The sequence below is a fragment of the Lycium barbarum genome, chromosome 8 (genome assembly GCF_019175385.1).
Source record: "Lycium barbarum isolate Lr01 chromosome 8, ASM1917538v2, whole genome shotgun sequence".
Lineage (NCBI taxonomy): Eukaryota > Viridiplantae > Streptophyta > Magnoliopsida > Solanales > Solanaceae > Lycium > Lycium barbarum.
In genome coordinates, this window is record NC_083344.1 from 128,777,089 (window position 1) to 128,801,482 (window position 24,394).

Consider the following 24,394-nt stretch of genomic DNA (forward strand, 5'->3'; position numbering starts at 1 on the left):
TTGACAAATGTTCTACTATATTACTCCATTTCCTTTTCCAGCGCCACCTGCCAAGGGAGGTAGATGCTTCCCAACTAGATACATATCAGTTTGTATTTTTCCAACACAAAGTAATTAAATATTTTAATACTACTATACTATTTTCGTCCAATATTATTATAATTAGAAAAGCAACTTTCTCCGAGATACGTTAATTATATTATTAGCATGCAAACCGATATTTATCACTAGCCAATTACCTTGTTGCTTCGTGATTTTCATTTGTTGCAGCCTTGCAGGATACTTAATTAAATTATTAGCAGTATAACAAAATTTATTAGGAGCAATAACGGATGCAATTCTTTAGCACAGGGTTTATCTGAACTCAATATTCCTGACACACGAAGCAAATTTATTGAAAAAAATCATTGAAATTTGAGCAGATTCTATATCTAAATTTTATAATTTTAAATACTATAAATTTAGTGTTAAAAAATTTAAAAGTCAAATCCTTCAAATTTAAAGTCAATTACCTTCTTACCTACTTTTAAGTACGTCTTCCGCATCAAATTAAATGGAATTATCACTGCTTGTGGTGTCAAATAAGTTTTGTTCCCCTTAATATCTTTCCAAATACATTTGACTAACTTCTAGTACAAAAAAAAATCAAAAATAAGAAAACTTCTTGTACTATTAAATTATTTTTAATTATAGAATTAACTATAAATATTTATAAATTAATCGTCACATTTACACTGAAAAAATGTATTGAATTTTTGTGTTTTGAATAGTCATTTTTCTTAAGTCGGAAATAATACTCACTATTTACTTTCAATGTCGCCTCTTATCAATTACAGATGCAATTATTAGGCAATCAATTCATCCGAACCTCTATATATACATATAAACTCATTAAAATTTCAATGAAAATTATATATGAATCAATAATTTTAAAAGTATAGCAAACTCCATAATAAAATCGGAAGATTGAACTATCAAATTTAAATATTCGTTCCGCTCTCCTATGTCATGAATTTTTGAAGAAAAAGAAAAAAGTACTCCATAAAACATTCATGCGAGAAGTAAATTACGAAACTCCTTTTTTTTTTTTTTGGTTGACAAATCCTAAAATCATTTGAAAAATGTTTAAAGTCCTGTAGTGCATTCCCACGTGAAAAAAACAAACATGATAAGATTGTCACAAGTACAAGTGGTGTTAGAAGCTTCGTAGATGTAGACAATGGACCAATAGTCAAAAGATATACTAGTACTATTTTATTTTCTAGAATCTAAACAGATTGACTAATTTCTAAAATTGACCAAATGTTTCTTTTTGGCCAAGGAAGAAAGAAAAATTGAAGTTTGTTGCAACTTTTGTTGTTACTTTAGAAACAAATCATGTTCTCGAGATCTTAATACTTTTAGCGAGCCAATTAAAATAAAATTATTATTCTAACCGTAGTGGTTTACGGTCATTTTTGTTGACACTAAGATAACAAAATTATTATATATTGATTATACATTGCATACTTGCTAAATTTGTAAAAAATATATAGATTAGACTTTAGAGTAATTTCTTATTTTGGGCATTGTTGGATTGTTGTGTAGTGTAAAACTCCCCTTCTCTCTTAATGCAATAAAATAAAAATCCTTTTCATCATCCTTTGACTGTCAACAATCTCAGATTCATGGTCTACTTATGTTTGTTAGAGAAATGTACTTAATATTATTAATTACTCGTTTTAATCATTATTTGGATAATGGAAGCTGTATGCTCCTCCAGAGAGGTAACCTGGGATAAAGAACAAACATTTTCTTATTTTTACAAAATAAGAACAAAAGTGATTAGTTTCAACTTTCTTGCTAAATTCTACAACTTTTGATCTGTAGATCTGTGTTGGAAGAAAGTAACACAATGTTTTAAACTTAAACTGCCGAGAAGCAAAGAGACGCAAAATAACAAAATTCATGGAGATCTTGGTCTTTGACGAAGATGAACTGGTATATGTACTGACATTCACTTCCAACTCCGTATCCTAACTTAGGGGAAACTATCTCTAGATGGCAAAGTGAAAAGTAGAATTCTAAAAGGATCAAGAATTGCGTGCCTTTAGATCCTGTCTTTCTTGATTATGAATCAAGACGAAAGGTCAGATCAGGTTTGGTCTACTTGCATTTACGCAAGGTCTAGATAAGTGCTACACTTATTACTTCATCCAAAAGAGAAGAATAAATAATGAAACCACATTTACAGAGAAAAAGTATCATCTCTTAATCTTGACTATAATTTGGTTAGTCCACTACTTGTATAACTAAAATTGTAGCCAGCAATGGAAAATGATGATGAGGAGGAGGATAATTGTCTTGTTTCATTTCTTTTTGATTCATTCTCCTTCAGTCTCTGGGAAAGCAAGGAATCAGATAATAAATCATAAACACATGGCCCAATATCTAAAAAAAAACATTACTTGATGAGAACCAACTATGTAGCATCTACATCAAGAATTCAATTAAAGTATTGCATATGTCATTAGTCAGATTATTTATAGAAACCGCCTTTAAAACGAACCAGCTTCACAGTTGTTTCTACCCCTTAAAGTTCTAAAAACCTTCAGTATTGGTCAGGGTGGACCAAAGAGAAAATTAAAACTAGTTATCATTGTCGTTAATTGTGCTTACCATACCACCCTCATGCCACTTCAAGAATCCTTCCTCAAGGGCCTTTCTCATCCATGGGTGTCGACAACAGTCAATTGCCTCGGGAATTGTCAGCCAACTTCTTTTCCGGCAGCTCTGTTCTGGCCAACACTCGAGCTCTTCCTTCACAAACAAAGCGAACATGGCAGCTTTACACAGACCTTCTGGGCTGAACTCGTCTTGAAGTGTTTTGCTTTTAAAGGGGTAATATCCCAAAAAATGCTGAAAAAGAAGAGGTATAAATCCGATGGATACATGGATAACAAAAGACAATGAAATAATGTAACAGTTACATAACCCCACCCACCCAACAACGGGCGGATCGACAAGGTAATATGTGGCTTCACGTGAACCCAGTAGCTTTTGCACAAATTAAGAAATCTATTGAATATCTATAAATATTTGACTGCAAACCTAGTTATTATTGTATATTAACTTGAGAGGAACTCATAAACTTCAAATCCTGGATTTCGGCCTCTGGAAAAGAATGAACTTCTTCAGAAGTCCCTCGGATATTCAGGGCAAGAGACTAAACAATTCGGTAGAAAAGGGGAATGCACTGTAGAGGGACAACATAAAGAAAGACTACTAAGATTTCATGAATCAAGGGGCTGAATACTGCTTAAAGTGAAAAATGAGACTATTAGTTGACTTGTGTAGAACATTTCGGGATGTCCCAAAGTGGAAAGAGTGGCATATCCATTGGAATAGAGGAGCAACACTTATTTAAAAGAACATGTATAACTTATTACTACAAAATATTTCTTTTTTAATATGATATTACTGGAAATTGACATGTGGCACTTCAATAAGAATTTGGACAAAACTTTTACAGGGTTAACGCGCTTATTTTTATGGTTAAGCACGCACGCTCCACATAGCCAAAGTGGTGTGCACGAGACACAGTTGGGAAAAGTTTGACGTGTAAAAGTTTTCCTGTGAAGGAGGGGTGTCAAAGGAATTTTGTTACAAGTTTGGGAGGGGGATACATATTAAGGCTAAATATTTTGAAGTTCAGCCACATCACATTGCTCAAAAGGAGTGGGAAAGAGAAAGTATCATAAAATTTCTAGTCAAATATTCTCTCCATCAAACATTCTGTGCAGAGGAACTAAACATGAATAAAGTAACAAAAGCATTTTAGCACATCCAAAGCTCGAAGGCAGAGAAAATGTTGTTTTTACCTATGTGGCCTATTTAACATACATAAGGCAATTAACTTATTTCTGTATCCAAATACTACCAGAATAAACGAAGACAGGATAAAATAATCTCACCACTAAATCCCCACGGACTCCAGCCTCCTCTATGGCTTCACGAACAGCTGCCTCTTTAACTGTTTCATCATTTTCCCACCCTCCCTATATAAACAGACAGAAGTGTCAATTAAAAGCACCCATATGCATCTTGTCAGCTCTAAGGCAAAATAAACATGAACAAAAAGAATTAACTAAAACCTTATTCCCCAATATCACAGTGCTGCTAATAACAAGAAAAGCAGAAACCAGAACAAAAAGAAAAAAAGAATTAGAGAGTAAAAATCAAGAAGTCTATCCAGTCACTTGTGATGACCGGGAGCCTACTGTAAATGCCAAACTTGCTATTTATCTAGTTGTTAAACTTGGTAACGTTCAATTTGACAGTAAGGTGGAACAACGTTAGCGAATCTCTTAATTATGAAGCTGAAACAGCCTCTTGCAGAAATATAGGGTAAGGCTGCGTACAGTAGGTCCTTCCCCGGACCCCGCGCATAGCGGGATCTTAGAGCACCAGGCTGCCCCTTTTTAAATTATGAAGTTGAAATACCAAGTGATAAAGAGGACCTAACTACTAGATCCATCAGAAAGTAAAGTCATATTAGGTAACTTAATGCTGGCCCAATAAAACACATTTGGCATTTGAACTACCATAGCATATTGCTTGAAATCAAATAGAACAATTCTCACCTTCGGAAACAGAAGACCAGGCCCGCTCGTTGAGTTTATCATCAGTACTTCAACTATCTTTTCAGATGTATCACCACCATTTTGTTCCATATCTCTGAATCTAAATGGAATACACCTGCGGACAACTCTAGTTAGTTAGAATTCAAAATATACAGGTTCAAGGCAATATTATTCTGATTTCAAAATGCAAACCTAGGAAGTTAAAAGCAGTTAGTTGCTCACTGTTTTCAAATCTTAAAGAAGTGAAAAATCTTTGACAAATGAAAGTTGTCAAAAGACGTGACGACTACCACAGAACTGAAACCCATATAAAGATGCTGAGTACTTGTGAAAAAAAAAGACCCTAAAGACAAAAGAAGATCTACTACCTGAAATTATTGAGAAAAAGACAGCCACAAAGTCAACTTTAAAAGACATGCTTAGTATTTAATTACAAGAGTTAAAATTTCATATTTGAGCTTACTGCATTTTCTAAAGGCCAAAAGACTAAGGGGCTTTTTCTCATAAAAATCCGTACAGTACTATTCATATCCCGATACTTTCTAGCCACTGAAGGATTTCTCTTGTGTTCCTGAATTTTTCTACTTTGTGCTATTGCTTCTCCAAAAAATTTCAAGGATTAAATCAAGTATTCAATTGCATAACATACCATTCTTAGCAATATAGAACATCAACGCCTCACTTACTGTCACCATGCTAAGTTACAGCCTGAACAGCCCAGAACTAATCTCTTTAGCCGAAGTCAAGGTGCATTGCCCATTGACTCAGAAAGGGAAGCAATCCTCAAACTGATCATCATCAATCCATCAGTCCTTTTCCTTCTCACATTTTTTCAGCTGAAAATTAATCCCATCACAGGACTGTTCGGTTAAGTCATGGTATTAGTTTTTGATGGTGATAGGAAAAATGAATTCTTTGCTCGCTGTGAAGTAGCTCTGCCCTCATAGCTCTCCTCTCTTTCAATTCCTCAGCTGTGATGTGGTGATAAAGATAAAGAGAGATTCACAAGTTTTTTGTGCTTTATTTATGTTTTATGTCATGGCTTATAAGTTATGACTCCATCTTGAAGGACACGTTAAACAGAATAAGAATGGAAACTTGGAGATATAAAGTGTGATGGGAAGGATAAGGATAGCTTCCTTCTGATTTGAACCAGCAAAGAATTTATAAGAAGATATAGCAGGATACCAAGGTTTTTTTTTAATTGTAAATGGCGTCCGGACCAGCTTGCGCGCACCTCGACTATTTCCAGGGGTACTTGTTACCTCCCACCAACACATCTCGACTAATTCCATAGGGTACCTGTTAACTTCCACCAGCACAGGTACCGGGTAACTATGTCCACCAAGGCTTGGACAAATGGGAAGAAATCACCTAGTGTTTTGTCTTGGCTAGGATATGAACTTGAGACCTCGTGATTCTCGCACCACTTCATTGATCACTAGGCCACACCCTTGGGTGTGGATACAGAGGTTATTTCTAACCAATAACCCCAATTTTACTTTGTCTTAAGCGTATTTGATGACTGACTGCCTCAGAATTTCATCGTATGCTCACGTGGAACTGAAAAAACAAAAACATAAAAAAATAAACTGAAAATAGACAGGGTCGCCTGATTACTACTCCAACTTTCCAAGAGTCATTCTTCTGCTTTTACCTCATCAAAATTTTACTTCTTTTTGCATAACCAACTTGAAGAGAACAATGCCAGCCTATTCCCACATGTCTTAACAGTTCTTGGTTACTAGTATTATTTACAAAAGACTTCAACTTTATGAAGATACCAAACTTACTTAGTCTACAGAAAGCTGAAAAATTGCCCTTTTACTTAAAATCAAATTACACAAACCCAACCTTTAAACAAATCCAATCAAATGAACTAAGTGAAGGAACTGTAATCCATCATGTTCCTTAATAACCCTTACAACAACAACATACCCAGTGTAGTCTCACAAGTGGTGTCTGAGGAGGGTAGGACGTACACAAACCTTACCCCTACCATAGACCCTCCGCTCAAAAGAAAAGAAAAGGTTTTGAAACATGATATCAAGAATAATACGACAACAACATATCAAGATAGGAAGCAAATGGCGCAACAAATAGTAATACACATCGAAGAAAAGAAACTAAAAAGCGATTACTAACACTACTAGTAAGGAGAACACTCAGCTACCTACTAACCTTCTAGCCTAATCCTCGACCTCCACACCTTCCTATCTAGAGTCATGTCTTCATTAAAGACCAATGTAGATATAAAAAACTAATGAAAAAAGAAAATAAATTGCCTGTGAATATCATTCTCCAAAACAAACCAAACACCCAACTACACCAAGCACAAAATCTTGAAAAGCATAGAAAACTTAAAAACCAAAAATACACATATTCAACAGAAAATTTCCCAAAACCAAACAGAACCCAAACGAGCAAAAACCAAAAAAAAAAAAAAAAAAAAAAAAAAAAAAACAATTAACATAAAAGAAATGAAAAGAAAAAGAGAAAGTACCCAGCAATGAGTCGATAACCTTCTTCATATCTCTGTTGATGCCTACCCGTTCGAGCAACCAAATCAGACATTTGTATATACAAAAGTTATGCCTAAACCAGCTAAATGCAATGATACACAAAGCTTTTAATCATACTTGCATACAAACCCCTTCTTGAAAAATTAGCAAAAATGATTGGTTTTTATCCCTTCTGCATTGTAAAAATTCAACCTTTTTTCCCTTGATAAATAGCAAAAAGCCTTGTCCCCATTTTCTTGTTTTTGTCAAAAAAATAAAAATAGATGAGGAAAATGAGAGAGAAAAAGGGGAAAAGGCTATTAAAAGCAGCGCATAAATCGGAGCAACGTGGGACTCTGAGGTGGTCAGTCAGCCTTTTTTTTTTTTTTTTTGGCTATACAGTACCTTATTTTATTTTAATAGTAGTATTTTTATGGCATAATCCATAAACGGGCTCTTAAATTTGGCCGGTAAGTATGCCTTTTAAATTTGGGTGTGCACAAACACTATCTCAATTTGTCACCACTTTGCCGGTTGAACACTCCAACATATAAAATGATTATCTAGATACCTCTAAAATTTATGTGTCGCGTCATCATTTGTGTTCACTTGTTCAGTTTTATACAAGTTAAGGTGTCTACTTTTGCACATCCAAAGTTAAAGGGTATGTTTGTTAGCTAAAGTCAAGTTTGAGGACCTATTTATGTATTATACTTTTTTTTTTTACGAACACTGACTAAAATTTAATCTCCATTTATTAACCTATACAAATCTTTGTTACGTGGGTCTACATGAATTGTATACTCCATCCGTCCCAATTTATATGACAATTAACTTATTTGAGGAGTGGAACAACTTTTTATTTGATTACGATTTTCTTTAACTCTTTTCATATATTGTGAATTATTAATTATGCAGACGTATAGTATTTTTACGTAATTTTCATATATGTAAATTTTATATAACTACTTGAAGACCCTATGTTTGAAATTGAGTAAAAAAAAATTAGTTGACTCGCCAAATATGTTAACCCTCGAATAAATTGGGACGCAGGGAGTACATCTTTTAAGATAACTTCTTATATGTAATTAATTTTAGGTCTACTTTCTTCATTTATAATATAATCATTAATCGCGGTTACACACTTGTAGACGAATTCGACAAGACATTGAATATAATCAATCAAATCTATCTCAAATGATTTTCTCTCATATTATCCATACGAGTTACTCGTGTCTTGTGCAGATCGCAAAATGTGATCATTTATATGTTTGGTGAAAAATACGATAAACTCTTTTTCAGTATTTAGTCACAATTCTTGTTTGAGCTTGTACTATGCTTAATAACGTGCTTTGGCTTAACAAATCTCGAGCCTAATAACGTGTCTGCCATGTGCACTTGTGTTCAGCGACGAATCATGTATAAAAAATGGATCACGTAAACTCATGATCACCGAACTAAATTCGGTATATTATATATATAACCTTAAAATATATCTAATATTAATTGAAAGAACACATGGTCAAACTAGACCAAGTGGAGCACTAGTTAAGTGTTGAGTTTAATCCCTTAAGATGTGGGATCAAACCAATTTTGGATTCGCCTCTGCTTGTGATATGCTTTAGAAAACTCTTTGCTTTTCTATCTTATTCCGATGTGGATTCGCGTAAAGTGTCATGTGCACCTCTTCTTCGGGGGCATGCGAGCCTAGAAACTTATCGGTCCTTCTCTATGACCCGTCCTCGTCGATCCACCCTAGCTCTATCACCCCTACTCAGCATCAGTGTTGAGATTTGCCCCACCGAAAGAGTGTCAGGCTCTATTATCATGTGTAAACGGTTCAGATCCAACTGGCAAGGTATTATCCATTTTGACCCGACATCCTTTTAGATTACCTCAAGGCTTATGGGCCTCAAAGATTTGACTCCTTTTTTTTAACCCACATCTCAACAGTTGAATTCTGAACTCGCTTTTAACTTTCTCCTCTCATTTCGATGAGAGATTTACCTAAGGCAACTGTCACAACGAATCCCCTTTCGAGTTTAGGTGCTAGCACCCCTTTGAGCTGTGACAATTATATTCAAAACCAAAATAAAAAAAAAAGGAAAAATAACGAAAAATCGAAAAATTAATATATTTATATAATAGAAAAAATGTTAGGACAAATATGGACAAGTAATAATACTTAGGTTGTTGGTTTCTGTTAGTTGTCTCCTTCCTTACATCACACGTAGGAAGGAGAGAGAAAGAGAATCAGACAGTTAATGGATCAAGAAAAGTAAAACATAGTGATTCAATTTCTATCTCTCTGCATTTTTTTACCATAGTTAGTGTGATCCATAATTTCCAACCAAAAAAAGACAATCTTGTTGTCTTTTTCACTAGTATCCCATTTTAAAATATTCTTCAATGATGAAATCCATGTTGAAAAAAGATTCTTATTGATCCAAAAAAAGAAAAAAGTGTGATTATTATTGTTATTATCATGAAGGCATTGGAAGCAACTGTAAGAAAAACACAATTGGTAGCCAGGAAAAGAGCCCACACAATATTTGGCACATATGGACCAACAACACAAGTTGATGAAGCAGAGCTTAATAATAACAACAAAGAAAAAGAATTATTAGAAGATCATCAACAAGAAAATTATGATGAAGGTCCAATGAATGGTGAATTATACCATTTAGAAAAATTTCTTCCTAATGGAGATTATTATACTGGATATTGGGTTGATAATGTACCTCATGGACAAGGCAAATATTGGTGGACAGATGGATGTATGTATGTAGGTGATTGGCATAAAGGAAAAATGATGGGAAAAGGTATATTTAGTTGGCCTTCTGGTGCTATGTATGAAGGAAATTTCAAGAATGGTTATATGGATGGTGAAGGTACATATACAGCACCAAATGGTGATACATTTAGAGGTTCTTGGTTAATGGATTTGAAACATGGACATGGTGTTAAAGAATATGCAAATGGTGATTGTTATGATGGGGAATGGTGTAGAGGATTACAAGAAAAAAGTGGGAAGTATACTTGGAAGAATGGGAATTATTATGTAGGTGAGTGGCAAAATGGTAACATTTGTGGGAATGGGAAATTGTATTGGACTAACGGGAAAATGTATGAAGGGAATTGGGAAGATGGATTGCCTAAAGGAAAAGGTACATTTCATTGGGCTGATGGGAGTTATTATGTTGGGAATTGGAGTAGAGATCCAGATGAATTGAATGGGACTTTTTATCCATCTGAGTCATTATTAGAAAGGGGGAATTTTGAATGGGATCCTCAACAAGTTTTCAATGTTGATTTGATTGGATGCACAATTTCACCAAATGATAAAGTTTCAGCATTGCCTTCACAAAAGAAACTCGCGGTGAGGATATCGAAGAATGTGGATAATAACAACGTCGTTAATAGGACAAGGAGGATGTCGATAGACGGTTCAGTAGATAGTGAATTTAGTAGAATGCAGTTATCAGACGGAGTTGGAACAACAACTACTACTACAAGTATTTCTTGTTCGGATATCGAAGCGATGGTTAGTTTGCAGGAAGCTGATGGATATAAAAGTGGAAGCCCTATTAGGATTCCTAAGATTGTCAAAAGGCAAGGAATCACAATTTCTAAAGGGCATAAGAATTATGAGCTTATGCTCAATTTGCAGTTGGGAATCAGGTAGCTTAACTTTCTTCATGTACAGTTCAAGTTTCTCCGAAGGGTAGCCTTGGAGCAACGGTAAAGTTGTCTCCGCGTGACCTATAGGTCAGGGTTCTAGCTGTGAAATCAGCCAAGCCACTGATGGTTGCGTCAGGGTAGACTGCAAGGACCGCACCCCCTTGGGGTGCGGTCCTTCCCCGGACCATGCCTGAACGCGGGATACTTAGTGCACCGGGCTGCCTTTTTTAGAATCAGAGTTTCTTTATACCTTTTGGTACTTTTTGCTTAATCCTGAAAGAGTTTGAGTTATGTATGTGTATTGACCAGATTAAAAACATACCGTCAGAGTTTCTTTATACCTTTTGGTACTTTTTGCTTAATCCTGAAAGAGTTTGAGTTCTGTATGTGTATTGACCAGATTAAAAACATACAGTCAGGCCTCTCTATATCAACATTTCACTATTGCGATTGGTTTTCTTCGGAACCGACTTTCATATTATGTTATGTATGTTCTCTATACCAGCATCTCGCTATAGTAGCCAAAAAATATCTGAACAAACGACGCCGTTATAGAGAGGTTTGATTGTATTTTGCACAACAAATCACTTAAACTGCACTAGTAGGTAACTTCATATAATAAACATTTATTAGCATGTAGCCTGGGAAAAAATGGTGAATGACCTGCTATAACAGACTAAATTACGCTGATGATGTAAAAATTCTTTTTACAGTCGGTCGGTGTATATAACTTAACGAAAACATGAAAGCTTTCAGTCATCTTGCATATTTTCTCGGCTGAGAGGAGTATTTTTTTTTTCTTTGTTTATGGTACCTTGTAATGTGAATAACCATATAGGCATACAGTACAAAAGCTTGGCCCTCCTCCAACACTTGATCTCGAGCCATCGGCTTTTGATCCGAAAGAGAAGTACTGGACAAGATTTCCACCTGAAGGATCTAAGAGTACGCCGCGCCATCAGTCTTGTGAGTTCAGATGGAAAGATTATTGCCCGAAAGTTTTCAGGTATTGCCTCATTATGCAATGTTGTCAACTTCTTCAGCATACTTTTATGTGAAATCGAAATAATTAGATGTTATATTGGACATGATATTGTCCAGGGCTTTGAGGACGTTGTTCAAGGTGGATGCAACCGAGTATATGTTGTCTATTTGTGGCCCCCTTAGAGAGCTAAGTTCTCCTGGAAAAAGTGGAAGCTTCTTTTACTTGACAAATGATGATAGATACATGATCAAGACAATGAAAAAGGCAGAAGTAAAGGTGAGATCTATAAACCTTTTCCATAATGTATGTGTTTCATTGCAATGAAATATGGTTCAAAGTTGTGGTACTTGACATCAGAAGCGATGTAGCAACCAATGGACTGCTAGCGGTTGAACTCAAAAGGGGGTTTCGTGAAACTTTGCTTTAGGAAAATCCTACCTCGAAATATCGGGGAAAATTTAGGGGCCATAAAAAGGTAAGTTCTAGATTCAACTGTCAATGCGCCTTTTGGATTAAAGCCCAAGGAGACAGAACCGTGAGGCCCAAAGGTTGGCTCAGAGCACACAATCTTGAGCCATTACATTTACAAGCGAATCAAGAAGAGTTAATCGGATCGCTCTTTATATATGTGTCCTTTTTTTTCTTTCTCTCACACACAGTCCAAGAAATCATCATGTATGCGGCATAATTTGAATCCTGAAATGAAGTCATTATTTCTTCCTTCTGATTCTTACCAATGAATGGTCATTAGGTACTTCTAAGGATGCTCAATGCCTATTATAACCATTTTCGTGCTTTCGAGAACACCCTCGTGACTAGGTACTATGGCCTGCATTGCCTCAAGCTAAATGGACCAGCTCAAAAGAAGGTATATTTACATATAATGCATTGAAATTAAACACAAGTTATTCACTATAAAAACTTGAAATATGTTCAATGGTTTAGGTCCGGTTCGTGATCATTGGGAATCTCTTCTGCACCAATTACACTATTCATAGACGGTTCGACTTGAAAGGATCAACTTTTGGCAGGATAACAGATAAGCCAGAATCAGAAATTGATACAACAACTACTCTTAAGGATCTTGATCTCAACTTCATATTCAGGTTACAAAAGTCATGGTTTGAAGAATTCCGGAGGTAACATTTGTTTTCTCGCGTTAATTCTCTATTATTCCACTTATAGTTTTGGTTGTGTTCAATTGATCCCGCCACTTTTGGCTTATACCATAATCTCAAATAACTCAAATTATTGAATTTATTAAGTTTAAATCCTTAATCTGCCTTTAGCTCGGATATTTCTTTGATTTTGCAGGCAAGTTGATAGGGATTGTGAGCTCTTGGAACAGGAAAGAGTGATGGACTACAGTCTTTTAGTTGGTGTTCATTTTAGGGAAGGAAATGCTACTGGATATCAAACTCCTTCTGGCTGTAAGACGCCTATTGGTTCGTGCTAATCTTATAACACTTGCATTTACATTTGTCAATGAAACGACAACAACAACAACTAAGCCACAGTCCCAAACAAGTTGGGGGTAGGCTACATTTGTCAATCATAGCAGAAATTATTTTCTAGCTTTTAGTAAACCTTCTCTTCACTCTTTTGGACAACTCGTGTCTTTTAATGTTATATGCTAATTAACTTTCCTCATAATCAAGGCTCAAACGTTATTGTAAGAAAACAAGAAAGCATCATTTTTCCTAATGTTTGCAGAAAATGGAACCACAGAAGTTGAACCAGTTCATCGGTTTTCTCGATCAGATGTGGATCTATTACTTCTTAATGCAGCAGGGTAAGTTTTTCATCTGCTAAGTATGCAATCTTCCCGAAAAGTAAACTAGACATTTACTCTTCACGTGGTAACCGGATTAGGATTTAAAATTAGCTTAATTTAACTATTCTAAGTGTTCATTCACACAGATTTTTATGCCTTTTTATGGTGTTCAAATTAGTACTTCTGCATATATCCTACTTCACCTTATTGTGCTAAACCATACTGAAGATAACTTAATTCATTTTAAGGTTTAATTTTCTTAATCTTAATCAGACACCACTACAGTAGAGAAGAGCTTTTACACTTTCAGGTTACTAGTAATTGTACATAATAAGTGAGATTAGTAACCTAAAGTAAAGCAGGTAACTGCTATAACATGTTAAAATTAGTGTATAAATTATTAGTGTCAATGTAAATAAGTTAGATTCTATCAAATAACTGTAACATCGCATTAAGATTTAAATTGATTTTTTCTACTTTAATGGCTTCATCTCTTCTAAGTATCTTTCGTCAAGACCTGAGCTACAAGCTTGTCTACGAGTACGGCAGAGCCCAGTAGCTTTGGTCCAAACTCTGTATTTGTGTTTAAAAATCCACTTAATATGTATAGATAATTTATTCATAACCCATTAAGCTGCCTCTTCTAGAACTCTAAATTCATAAACTCAAATTCTTGCTCCGCCTCTGCTTTTCACTATCAAAAAAGTGCAACTTATTTAATGCTTGAGTAATGCAGGTTGACTAGCACAAGTTTGGGAGTAAACATGCCTGCAAGAGTTGAAAGGACATTCAGGAAAAATGACTTGGACTTTCAGCTAGTCGGAGAACCAACAGGGGAGTTGTACGATGTGACATTGTTTTTCGGAATAATAGACATACTTCAAGACTATGACATTACCAAAAAGCTTGAACATGCTTACAAGTCCATCCAATGCGATCCAAATTCTATCTCAGCAGTTGATCCAATGGCATACTCAAGGCGTTTTCGCGATTACATATTCAAAGTTTTTGTAGAGGACAATTAATAAGGACTATCATTTTTGTAAGTCTGCAGTTCTTTTTTTGTGAATTTGATGGGAGGAACTCAAGCTGCAAGGAGAAATGCTTGTGAAGGACTCCCAACAAATTTTGCCGTTGAAGCTTAGAAGAACTTATGCTTCATGGAACTTTTGTCTTAACATTTTGAAGTTTTTTGTTAAATTTATAGATATATACTATTTTGATAGCAATTGTATAGAAAAAGTTGTAAACGGAGTGATTGGTTCATGAACAGATTTTGTTCCAATTGCCAACTAACCTAAGCCCCTTTAACTTTCTGGGTTCTTTTGTTTCAATGTAGTTCATGAACAGATTTTGTTTTTGTCTTTCTCTTTTTTATTTTTTGGTTTCCTACCTGGTGTCCGGCATCGTCATTAGGACCCCAGCAAATTTGTGTCACGTATTCCTGAACCCGAGACCTCTGGTTAAGGTCATCCATCTCACCACAACCCTTGATGGTGTGTGTTTGTCCTTATTCTTCGATGAAGTGTGAACAAGAACACTGTAGAGAATGATTATTTGCCAATTAGCAGCAAGCTGTGGTTATATTTCCTTTGCAATTTAGGTACCTCTACGTACTTGCAATGTTCAAAGTGTCTCTTACAAATTTTGTCCCAAATGAAGTTCATCTTACAAAAAAAAGAAAAAAATTATACCACATTTTCCCTTTAAGTTTGGCCTAAAGAGCAAGTTAGAATTGTTTCGATACAAGTATGATACTTCACTTAATCATCCATATTCAGAAATGAATACTGATCACATTCAAAGTAAAAGGTGCAAATATCAAAGTTCATGAAGTTCCTTCGAACCATACCTTTGTTACAGTTTACAGAAATTTTACAGTTCTGATTTTGTCTGGTATTAACATTTATCAACTAGGATTCTATCTCAAACTAGCTGAAGTCAATTATATGAATTCTGTGTCTATTCCTTCTGTACATCAGGGATCGTTTGAGGAAGTCAGTTACATGAATCCTGTGTCTATTCCCGGCTATACAGCATCGTTTGGTTACAAGGACTAGGATACTAATCCCAATATGAAATTTAGGATTACATTTATCCATTATTCTGTTGTTGACATTAGCTAAAACCAGTATAAAATTTATCCATCCCCTATAGGATGTGGGATTATAATGCTGTGATTACAATCCCGGTATATCCCTGTTCTGAACCAAACAACAATGAATTGTTGAAAACTGGGAAATGTAGACCCTCAATTTCCTCTTTTACTTTTAACATTCTAGGTATAAATAAATATAAAGGGTGATGACATTTGTAATAGCAAGATTTATCAGGCACCATGTCACACCAAAACAAGTTATGCTTCAATCGAATACCAGCATCACGATGACAACATTATTAATAATCCAACCACAGAAACTGTAACAGTAACAAAACGCACCACTGGTCCAACAAAACAAACATAACAGGATAATTGTCACTACTAGGACAATACCATCAAACGAAAAGGGTTGAGATAGCCAAAGGCTATACTTATTTTAAACTAACCACCACAAAGTACTCCAACGATAACAAATCCTTCTTCATGATCTTATGCAGAATACTTTTAGAACTTCACAAGGCAGATACGGAACTGCCAAGATATCTACCTTAAACGTGTATTGTAGAAAGTTGCTCATAATGACATGTAGCAGAACTTATTTGTCGAGATCATTAATAAACCAGGTAGATTTACTGTGGCTTCTGCTCCAACCAGCTATCCACCAAATTCTGATCCCTCGGCCGCACAATTATCAATCAAACCAAGACAAGGTTCATAATTTCAAAGCACCCAAATTCCTGCACCTACTGACCTCGGTCTCTACTCAACCAGTTTGAATAGCTCGGCACAAGCTGCATCAAAACCCACAACTGTACATAAGATGATAGCAGAAAAATTTACAACATTGGTAAGCACAGGTGAATTAACATAATAATCATCCAGCAAATTAACATTGATCGCCTTGAGGCATTCAAAAGGAAGGAAAAAGTTTGAGCAGCTTTACGTTGGAATTAGGCAGTTAAAAATAAGACGGGTGACGCATATTAATGGAAGCCCTATTACTTTGTTCCCAATTCCTCAAAGTTCAGAAGTAAAGAAATGCAGGCATCCGGATCCAACTCTTCATTACCCAGACTCGCAAAGGAATAACAGAAAACTGCTACCAGTAACCGGGCCGGTGTGAGACCACCAAGACATGGTGTGGAGTAAGTCATAGAAGAAAGGAAAGGGGAGGGAGGGGTTTCCAACAGAGATCTGTCCAGAAAGAACCAATCTCCTGCTTGTCTGAGTATTTCCCGCTTAATAAAGAAAGAAAAATGAACAGGGGAGACAGAGAGAGAGAAGAAAAAAATGAAGCCATTAGGTTATGAGTGACCGTGGCCCATACTTCCTAATCGCTCAGGACATGCAGCTAATTGATAGCTGGAACTTCTTCGTTCGCATGGAAAGTTGGCTGGAGGACTGTCTCATCTATGATTGTTCTGGACTAAGAATAATACTCACCACGGCAAACAGTTGTCAGAAGGGGGAGAGAAACAAGGAGAGAAGGCAGCAGGCAATACCTGCTGAACAGCTAGTGCCTGCAACAATCCAAGACCATCCATGCTGCAACAAAAACATAATAACCTTGACCATACTGCAATATGATGGTTGAACTTTGTAGCAACGGGCTAGTGATCATTCTCCCCAGTAATTTGTTAACCTGTACAGCATTTGAAACACAACTGAGAGAATGTATATTGTGGCATATTGTAGAACACTTTAACTCGTTTCAAGTAACTTTATGATTAAGAAGAACAAGCAAGATGCATTTCTCACCATCTAGTCTCCCTATCCATGTCACACAAAGAAACGATCTTGCCACAGGGACTGTCCTTGATACTGCTGAGGCAGTGCAACAGATTGTTGGTTTGCTTTCTGGATATCTGACTGCATGTGCAGAGAGGGCACCTGTTTCCCAGGGAAAGGAAAGCTAATCCCGGCTATGCTACTGTTGCTCACAGAGTGATATGTTTGTGTTGAATGATTGTCCGTGTTATTGTAACCAATGCTCTGATGTGTTGAAGGTAACTGATATCCATTCAACCAGCTATAATCATCCATACGAGGAATGGGGTTATTTTCATTCTTTAAGGTCAAGGCAGATGAAGAGTCATCTACTTTGGAAGCAACAGAACCAAACCCTGGAGGTGGACCCAGATGTCTAACTGGTCGGCTCACTGGATTTTTCTTCATTCCTGTTGAGATAACTGGTGAAGATTTCATGCTATCGGAACCAGCTATTGAAGGTGTAAATGAACTGAAGGTAGATGATATAGCAGCCTCTGGAACCTGGAAGTGAATATTATTTGCAGTGCTGAACTTCACAGACTGGGGTAAAGGAACTGAATATGCTGCAGGTGGCATCATTTCTGGATGATTTAGCAACTCAGCTTCTGTTGTAAAACCATTTCCCATCAAGTTCAAGCCCCCCAATCCATTCATGACAGCACCTTGCTCTACAGACCACATTGAAGTACTTGGTTGGATTGGCTGCACATATTGGGTATTGGTATGGGAAATGCTTGTTGGCAGCCTTGTAGCACTCCAAGCATTCTGCAACCTCAACCCATCAAGTGCAGACGGAAATGGCCCCATCTCACAACACTTATCAACAAACGCCATGCTAGCACCAGGAGGAGCATTGGCAGCACTAATACCAGATACAGGAACCGCTGAAGTCATTGTATTTGAAGAGATGCCATTCGCTTTTTCCATAACTGGTGGCTTAAAAACAATAACTTCGTCTTCTTCCTCACATTCAACATACAATTGCTGCTTTGGCAGCGGATCTCCCACAGTCAACTGTCCAACATCTGGACTTTCCAGTCCAATACCACTTAATTTGGCAACTTCCATGGAGCCATTAAGTTGATAATCATCAGAAGTTTGGGGCTCAACACCGATGATAAATTTCTTTCCCCTGGTGTCGAAATATATTCCCTCTTCTCCAACCCTGACCACATTAGCAAGAGCCTTTCCAGCCGCTATCATCCTCTGAAGACGTGCCTTCTTCTCTTTACTTCCACTATCACCACCAAAAGAATGTTTTCTTGAGAAGTCAAGGATGAGCTGTGCCGGAAGAAGAGGAACAAACCCTCTAAGTTCAAAGTCTTCCGGCAATGCAAGACGATTACCACTCTCACCTTCATCATACCTGCTCATATTGAAAAAACATGTTTCATCTTCATCGACAAACTTAGACCCAGTCGACAATAGCTTATTAAAGAAAGTGATGCAGGTCTTCCAGAAAAAAGATCTAGCCCTTGCTTGTTTTTCCTCTGATTCATTACCAAGTGCAATATCTTGATGGCACGCCAACCATTCTACAAAAACCAAGATACCAGGCAATAAGAAGCTTGACGAGGGATCATTTAGTTGGATACATCTCTCAACCACATGACCCATGAACTCAAAGGCAGCAGTAAATGCCTTCTGTAGAAGAACTGATCTCTGTAGAATCTCAGCATATGACTGATTATCACTTTCCTTAATCACATTATGGATGGTGAATATTAAGATGGCCACGAGCCTGACAATTGCCAGTCTGCAGTCCGTAGCATCTGAACCAAAACTATACTTCTCATCAGACCCAGATGAGAGAAGCTCAAGCAGATCATTCTTAACAATTGACAGCACTTCTTCAAAGGTCTCCAAGCTGAGAAAAGATGATAAGAAGTTAGCGTCACACTTGGTTATATTGTGGCCAAATAACATATATTCATTAGACAGGAACATACCTGGTGCGTGTGAAGAGAATACCATTCAACCGAACAAACCCTGTGCTGAAGGTTTTGAAGATTTCAGATATACTTGAACCTTTTTCCTTCGCTACACTTGCTTCAACCTTTTCATCTTTTTGAGACTGCCTTATTTCACTTTTACCTCGTCCTTTACCCGTTGTTCGTGAAGGAGCTGCCTTGATAGACGAAGCCTTAGCATCCCCTGGTAGCTGGGAGTAACACTGACGATTCTGCCATAAAGAGAAATCAGTTAACACTAAGATCATCCACATAGCCCATTGCAACAACTGAAACAGTCCAAACGGAAAGAAAAAATGCCCAGAAAACTTTAACATGAAAGAGTGGGCAGAATACAAGATAATCACGTCTAGATCACTCCTTGACCAACCAAAAACAGACGGAAATCGAAATTCCACACTCACAGCAACTGAAAAGATGGAAATCAAAGTTCCACTACAAGATCTCGAGAACTTCCTACAACTGGTATTTAGGTGTCTATTTTGCTTTAAGAAAAGCAGTTCACCATGATATTGTTTAACATATGCTACACCTATGTTTTATATCGTTCTTTTTTCTAGATAATAATTCATATTTCTTTTTTATTTTACCAAACCGTGAAAGTATGTTTTATCACACTCTAAAGATTATCTAACAAGTAAACTCTTCAAAGTTTGATTATCTAACAAGTAAACTCTATCAAAGATGAAACTATCACAAGTGTGGATTTGACCATCTGAGGTTCGAAACATCCTTAGTTCCTTGATTCATTCCGCAGGCGAAAAATCCATACTTTGGAAATAAAATTATTTGGTTTTGCCAATTTGTGCTTTTGCTCTAACCAAAGCTATTGCGATGTCTCCATATAATTTTTTCCAAGATAACAAACGTCGAGAAGAGAGAGAAGAAGGAGATCTGGTTTTTTTTTGGGGGGGAGGGGGCTCAATGAATTGCTTACCTTCTCAAATGCAATGATCAGGTTGTCCCTTGCAGTCGTAAAAGGATTCTCAATAGCAAGACTACGAAAATAGCGATAGATCGCCACCAACTCATCACTGGAATAGGAAGCCAGTATTGCAAGCTGGGAAAACAACACAATCAGCAATTTTTACAAATATAAACAACAAGATTTTAAATGTTGCATAGAAAGATTAATCAATGATCATTTTCTCTCCCCCCCCCCCCCCCCCCAAAAAAAAAGGGCAAGTACGGATATCTAAATGATCGCAGAAGTAAAAATAAAGATACCTGATGATGAGGATTGCCGCTTGAGGGCCACAGTGAAGAAGCTTGCAGGTAATAACTTGATGCTGCCGCAAGGTCACGAGCTTTAGAGTCACCCTCACCATATAAGCCTCTGTACCGAGCAAGATCACCCAGATAAATCAAACAACGATGGCAGGATATCAATCCTTTCTTCACCTCAATAGATTTATTAACATCATTTGAAGAAGGAATCTGATTCCCTGGATCATCAGAGAAAGCTCCTAGTGGCAGGCCATACTTTGCCCTGATCTTCACCATCAAATCATGATAAAAGCCAGTTGCTTCTGAGAGAAAAGTCTTGAACTGCGTGCGGATCTTTGTGATGCTATCTGGCCCGTTGCGAGGCGGACCTTTCCCAGTCTGAGAAGTAGTTGATCCATTTGAAGCTATTGCAGCATTAAAGCGTCCACGCAGTTCCTCAATTCTTCTATAATGCAACTGCCACAAGGCATACTCTATTTCATGTTGTTCAGAAAAAGCGTGATCCTCGAGGATGATAGCTTCATAGTTTTCACGCATTTGTTGCCATGCGTTTGGGTCAGAAGGAACTCTAGCTTGTACTGCTTTCCTACGCTTGTTCTCCAACTCCACATTCTTAACAAAATCAGTAAAAAACGTCAGTCACATGTTCCAAACAAGCAGGTACGTATTACAATCTCTAAGCATTAAACGAATACAACTCAATGAACTTATTGGACCTGTACATACAGCAATACGTTGTGCAGGTCAATAGAAGTATTTCTAACTAAACTATGTATGTAGGTCTGTAATATAAATCACTATATGGTTATTTATGATGAAGAATCACTCTAAATATCCATAATTCAAATGGCAAAGCAATGAGGCGATACAGCAAATACCGACCTTGTTGAAGAGCCGCTGAACACGTTCCCGTGGCGAATGATCTAAACTGTTATCCATCTGAATGGCCCTTATTCATCAAGCTATTCAGTCTGCAGCACCAGAGCACAATCAGATATCAAAACAGGGAAAATATGAAATAAAAGAGGAAAAATAGAAATGCAATCATTTACGCATAAAAGAAGGATACATTGCACAAGCGAAAATAGAACTCGGAAGTGAATCTAGGCGAATGCACATTGCAGAAAGGGTTTCAAAATTGTTAGGAATTGGTTTTTCTTCCTAATCTAGATAATGAAAAGGCAGATTAACCCTCAGCAAACTAATACTGATATTAATACCCATAACAGACCATCCACGTACCCACCGCAATTAATGTCTTCTTCAAAAGGAAGAAAAAAATGAAAAATATTCTCCGAGTAGATACAAAACCACAATGCTAAATATCCATACACTAGCTGAAAGCCTACGACATCCACGTGCAAGCCCCCAAAACCCTTTTCTCAAGTTCACTTCGAACTCCTAATCTAGAAACTAGCTCCTCTCGAATAAGTTGAAAGATACACGTTCATATACATATATTAAAATCCACAAAAAGAATCATCCATAAACAAAAAGATGGAAATGTACTAGTCAACTTCACCAACCAGTTTTTTTTTCGTCTTTTATTTTTCTTTTGTGGGTGTGTGTCTGGGTGTGGGGGGTGTCTCGCTTTGGTGAAACGGGCTCAACAGGTGCCAAAAGGATATAGAGGATGAGGCAAAATAGTAGTAGTTGATGTTAACTACCTTCCTCTCTTCATATATTTTTATTTTCTAACGAGAAATCGCCCAACGGCCAACGGCACACCCCTCTACCCTTCTCTACTTAAATGGTAGGCTTTTTTGTGCCTAACCCACACATCATCTGTTCCAAATACACCCGCGTAAGCCATTCGTTTACTTGATTTTACTAAGATTTCATCAACAATATAGCCAAAAAAATAAAATCTAACACAAGTAGCCAATAAACCCAATAATATTACAGCAAAATACAAAACCTCTAATTTACCTGACAAAAACTGAAATAGAGATCAAATTTCAACTCAGACTCTTAACATAACCAAAACAAAAGTCAAACACAACAAGTCAATAACCCAATAATATTACAACAAACGAAAAAAACCTAAAAAAATCCGTCAACGCTAATTTACACAACAAAAAAAATCGAAACAGAGATCAAATTTCCAATCAATTAGCAATTCGATCATAAAAATTACCAAAATCAACAAATATGAAACGGAAATTTCAAAAAACTCACCAAAATTTCCCAAAGCAGATCCAGGGAAATCAACAGATCTCCCCCGGTTCTTTCAATTTACAATAATACCCCTATCTATTTATGGAGATGTATATACGTATATATGGCTATAAAGATGAAGAGAGAAAAAGGCTAGGGTTTCGTAATTTTAGGGCTATTTTGGAAAGCCAATAGATGAAGAATGAATGAGGAGGAATAGGAGGAGAAGTAGAAGAGACTTTTTATTTTTATTGTGAAAATCGTTTTATGAGTCTTTTCTCGGTAACGCCGTCTCTATGACTCTATCCTTAGCCCAATTTCGACTTTATTTGGTATTTAAATAAATATTATCTAGATTACATCTATTTGGTATGTTCACTAATTTTCACAAGCTTAATTGGATTAGAAAAAGGGAGGGGATTATTTTTTCTTTCCCTAGGTTCATTCATTATGAACAAAAAGTGATTGGTTGATTAGTGAGGTTTTAAAATTGTTATAAAATTCATGATCGGCTATTTCATTTTTGCTTTCAGCAAGTAGGCGATGCTAATCTATGTTTCTTTTTTGTCTTTCAGTTGGATACAATTGCTTAGATGTGTGTGAAAGTTTCGAGATGACTTGCAGAATAAATACTATCTAGGTTTGTCTTGTCTCTTAAACAAACGATTCATTTATTGATGGGTGAATGATGGGGATTGAACTCGCTCTGGTTTCAGAATCCACTGCCTTGTTCAACCCCTACCCGCAAGTTCAAGTAATCTATCTACGATCAGATCCTTCTATTGACCCGTTCGCTTTGCGTTTAACTTTGAGAACCCAATTGTTCCCAATAGCTCTATGCTGGGAGGAAGGTCAAGCAGATCCCAAATTTTGCTGGTTCTCATGGACTTTAATACTTCTTTTATTGCTTTCATCCACTCATCTTTTTCAGGACTCTTTAAAGCCTCAGTCACAGAAATACCAAGAAAACGTAATCTTCAATCCTATAAGCACTTTTAGGTATACTTTTTGTGGTACTCTTACATAGCTGAAACTCAGATTAATCAACAAGATTTCGGGATTGAGAACTCCCACTCCCACTCGAATCAAGCATAAAATCTTGATCAATTTGATTATTAAATGTGTCAGAAGACATTAGGTGACTATCTGAATTCAACATTTCATAAAGAAGCACTCCTTTCTGTACTTCGCCCTTCTTTGGAAAATTATTTTCCACAAATGTGACGTCCCGTGATTCAATTTCAGTACCACTTCCATTATCTAATTCACCAATGAACACATACCATTTGGAGCGTTTTGAGTATCTTATAAAGATATATTTCTTGCCTTTTGGATCTAGTTTACCAAACTTGTTAAAATGATCGTTTACATATTCAGCACAACCCTAGGTCGCAGATCATTCAAGTTTGGTTTCTGACCAGTCCATAGCTCATAAGGAGTGGAAAACTGATTTAGAAGGCATTTTCTTCAATATATAGGCTGCAGTTACTAACACATCTCTCCTAAAAGAGGTAGGTAAATTTGTCTGCGCCATCATGGGCCTTGTCACGTCCAATAGTGTCCTATTCCTTCTTTTTTTTACACCATCTTGTTGAGGTGTGTAAGG

At 36.6% G+C, this 24,394-nt stretch overlaps 3 protein-coding genes across 5 annotated transcripts; 1 reads left to right on the forward strand and 2 right to left on the reverse strand.

The window, feature by feature from the left end:
- Positions 1 to 1,927: 1,927 nt before the first annotated feature.
- Positions 1,928 to 7,443, reverse strand: LOC132607348 (nudix hydrolase 16, mitochondrial-like). The gene is made up of 5 exons (XM_060321279.1): positions 7,126 to 7,443; positions 4,623 to 4,737; positions 3,954 to 4,037; positions 2,659 to 2,898; positions 1,928 to 2,380 (listed from the first exon to the last, which is right to left on the reverse strand). The coding sequence occupies exons 1-5, from the start codon at positions 7,194 to 7,196 to the stop codon at positions 2,261 to 2,263; spliced, it is 630 nt and encodes a 209-aa protein (XP_060177262.1). The 5' UTR covers positions 7,197 to 7,443; the 3' UTR covers positions 1,928 to 2,260.
- A 1,674-nt stretch (positions 7,444 to 9,117) lies between these two features.
- On the forward strand, positions 9,118 to 15,032 carry LOC132607351 (phosphatidylinositol 4-phosphate 5-kinase 6-like). Its single transcript, XM_060321281.1, has 8 exons — positions 9,118 to 10,804; positions 11,643 to 11,810; positions 11,906 to 12,065; positions 12,541 to 12,657; positions 12,735 to 12,928; positions 13,104 to 13,234; positions 13,503 to 13,581; positions 14,300 to 15,032. The coding sequence occupies exons 1-8, from the start codon at positions 9,609 to 9,611 to the stop codon at positions 14,586 to 14,588; spliced, it is 2,334 nt and encodes a 777-aa protein (XP_060177264.1). The 5' UTR covers positions 9,118 to 9,608; the 3' UTR covers positions 14,589 to 15,032.
- Positions 15,033 to 15,904: 872 nt separating this feature from the next.
- Positions 15,905 to 23,095, reverse strand: LOC132607350 (nonsense-mediated mRNA decay factor SMG7-like). Of its 3 annotated transcripts, none has more exons than XR_009570253.1 (8): positions 22,810 to 23,093; positions 21,514 to 21,602; positions 20,632 to 21,243; positions 20,342 to 20,464; positions 19,384 to 19,616; positions 17,423 to 19,301; positions 17,167 to 17,306; positions 15,905 to 16,455 (listed from the first exon to the last, which is right to left on the reverse strand). XR_009570253.1 is itself a non-coding variant. In XM_060321280.1 (6 exons), the coding sequence occupies exons 2-6, from the start codon at positions 21,568 to 21,570 to the stop codon at positions 17,444 to 17,446; spliced, it is 2,883 nt and encodes a 960-aa protein (XP_060177263.1). In that variant the 5' UTR covers positions 21,571 to 21,602; positions 22,810 to 23,095; the 3' UTR covers positions 17,421 to 17,443. The 3 variants fall into 3 exon arrangements, 1 of the variants encoding a protein (XP_060177263.1); XR_009570254.1 differs by having other exon boundaries at positions 15,905 to 16,473; XM_060321280.1 differs by lacking the exons at positions 15,905 to 16,455; positions 17,167 to 17,306 and having other exon boundaries at positions 17,421 to 19,301; positions 22,810 to 23,095.
- Positions 23,096 to 24,394: the final 1,299 nt, after the last annotated feature.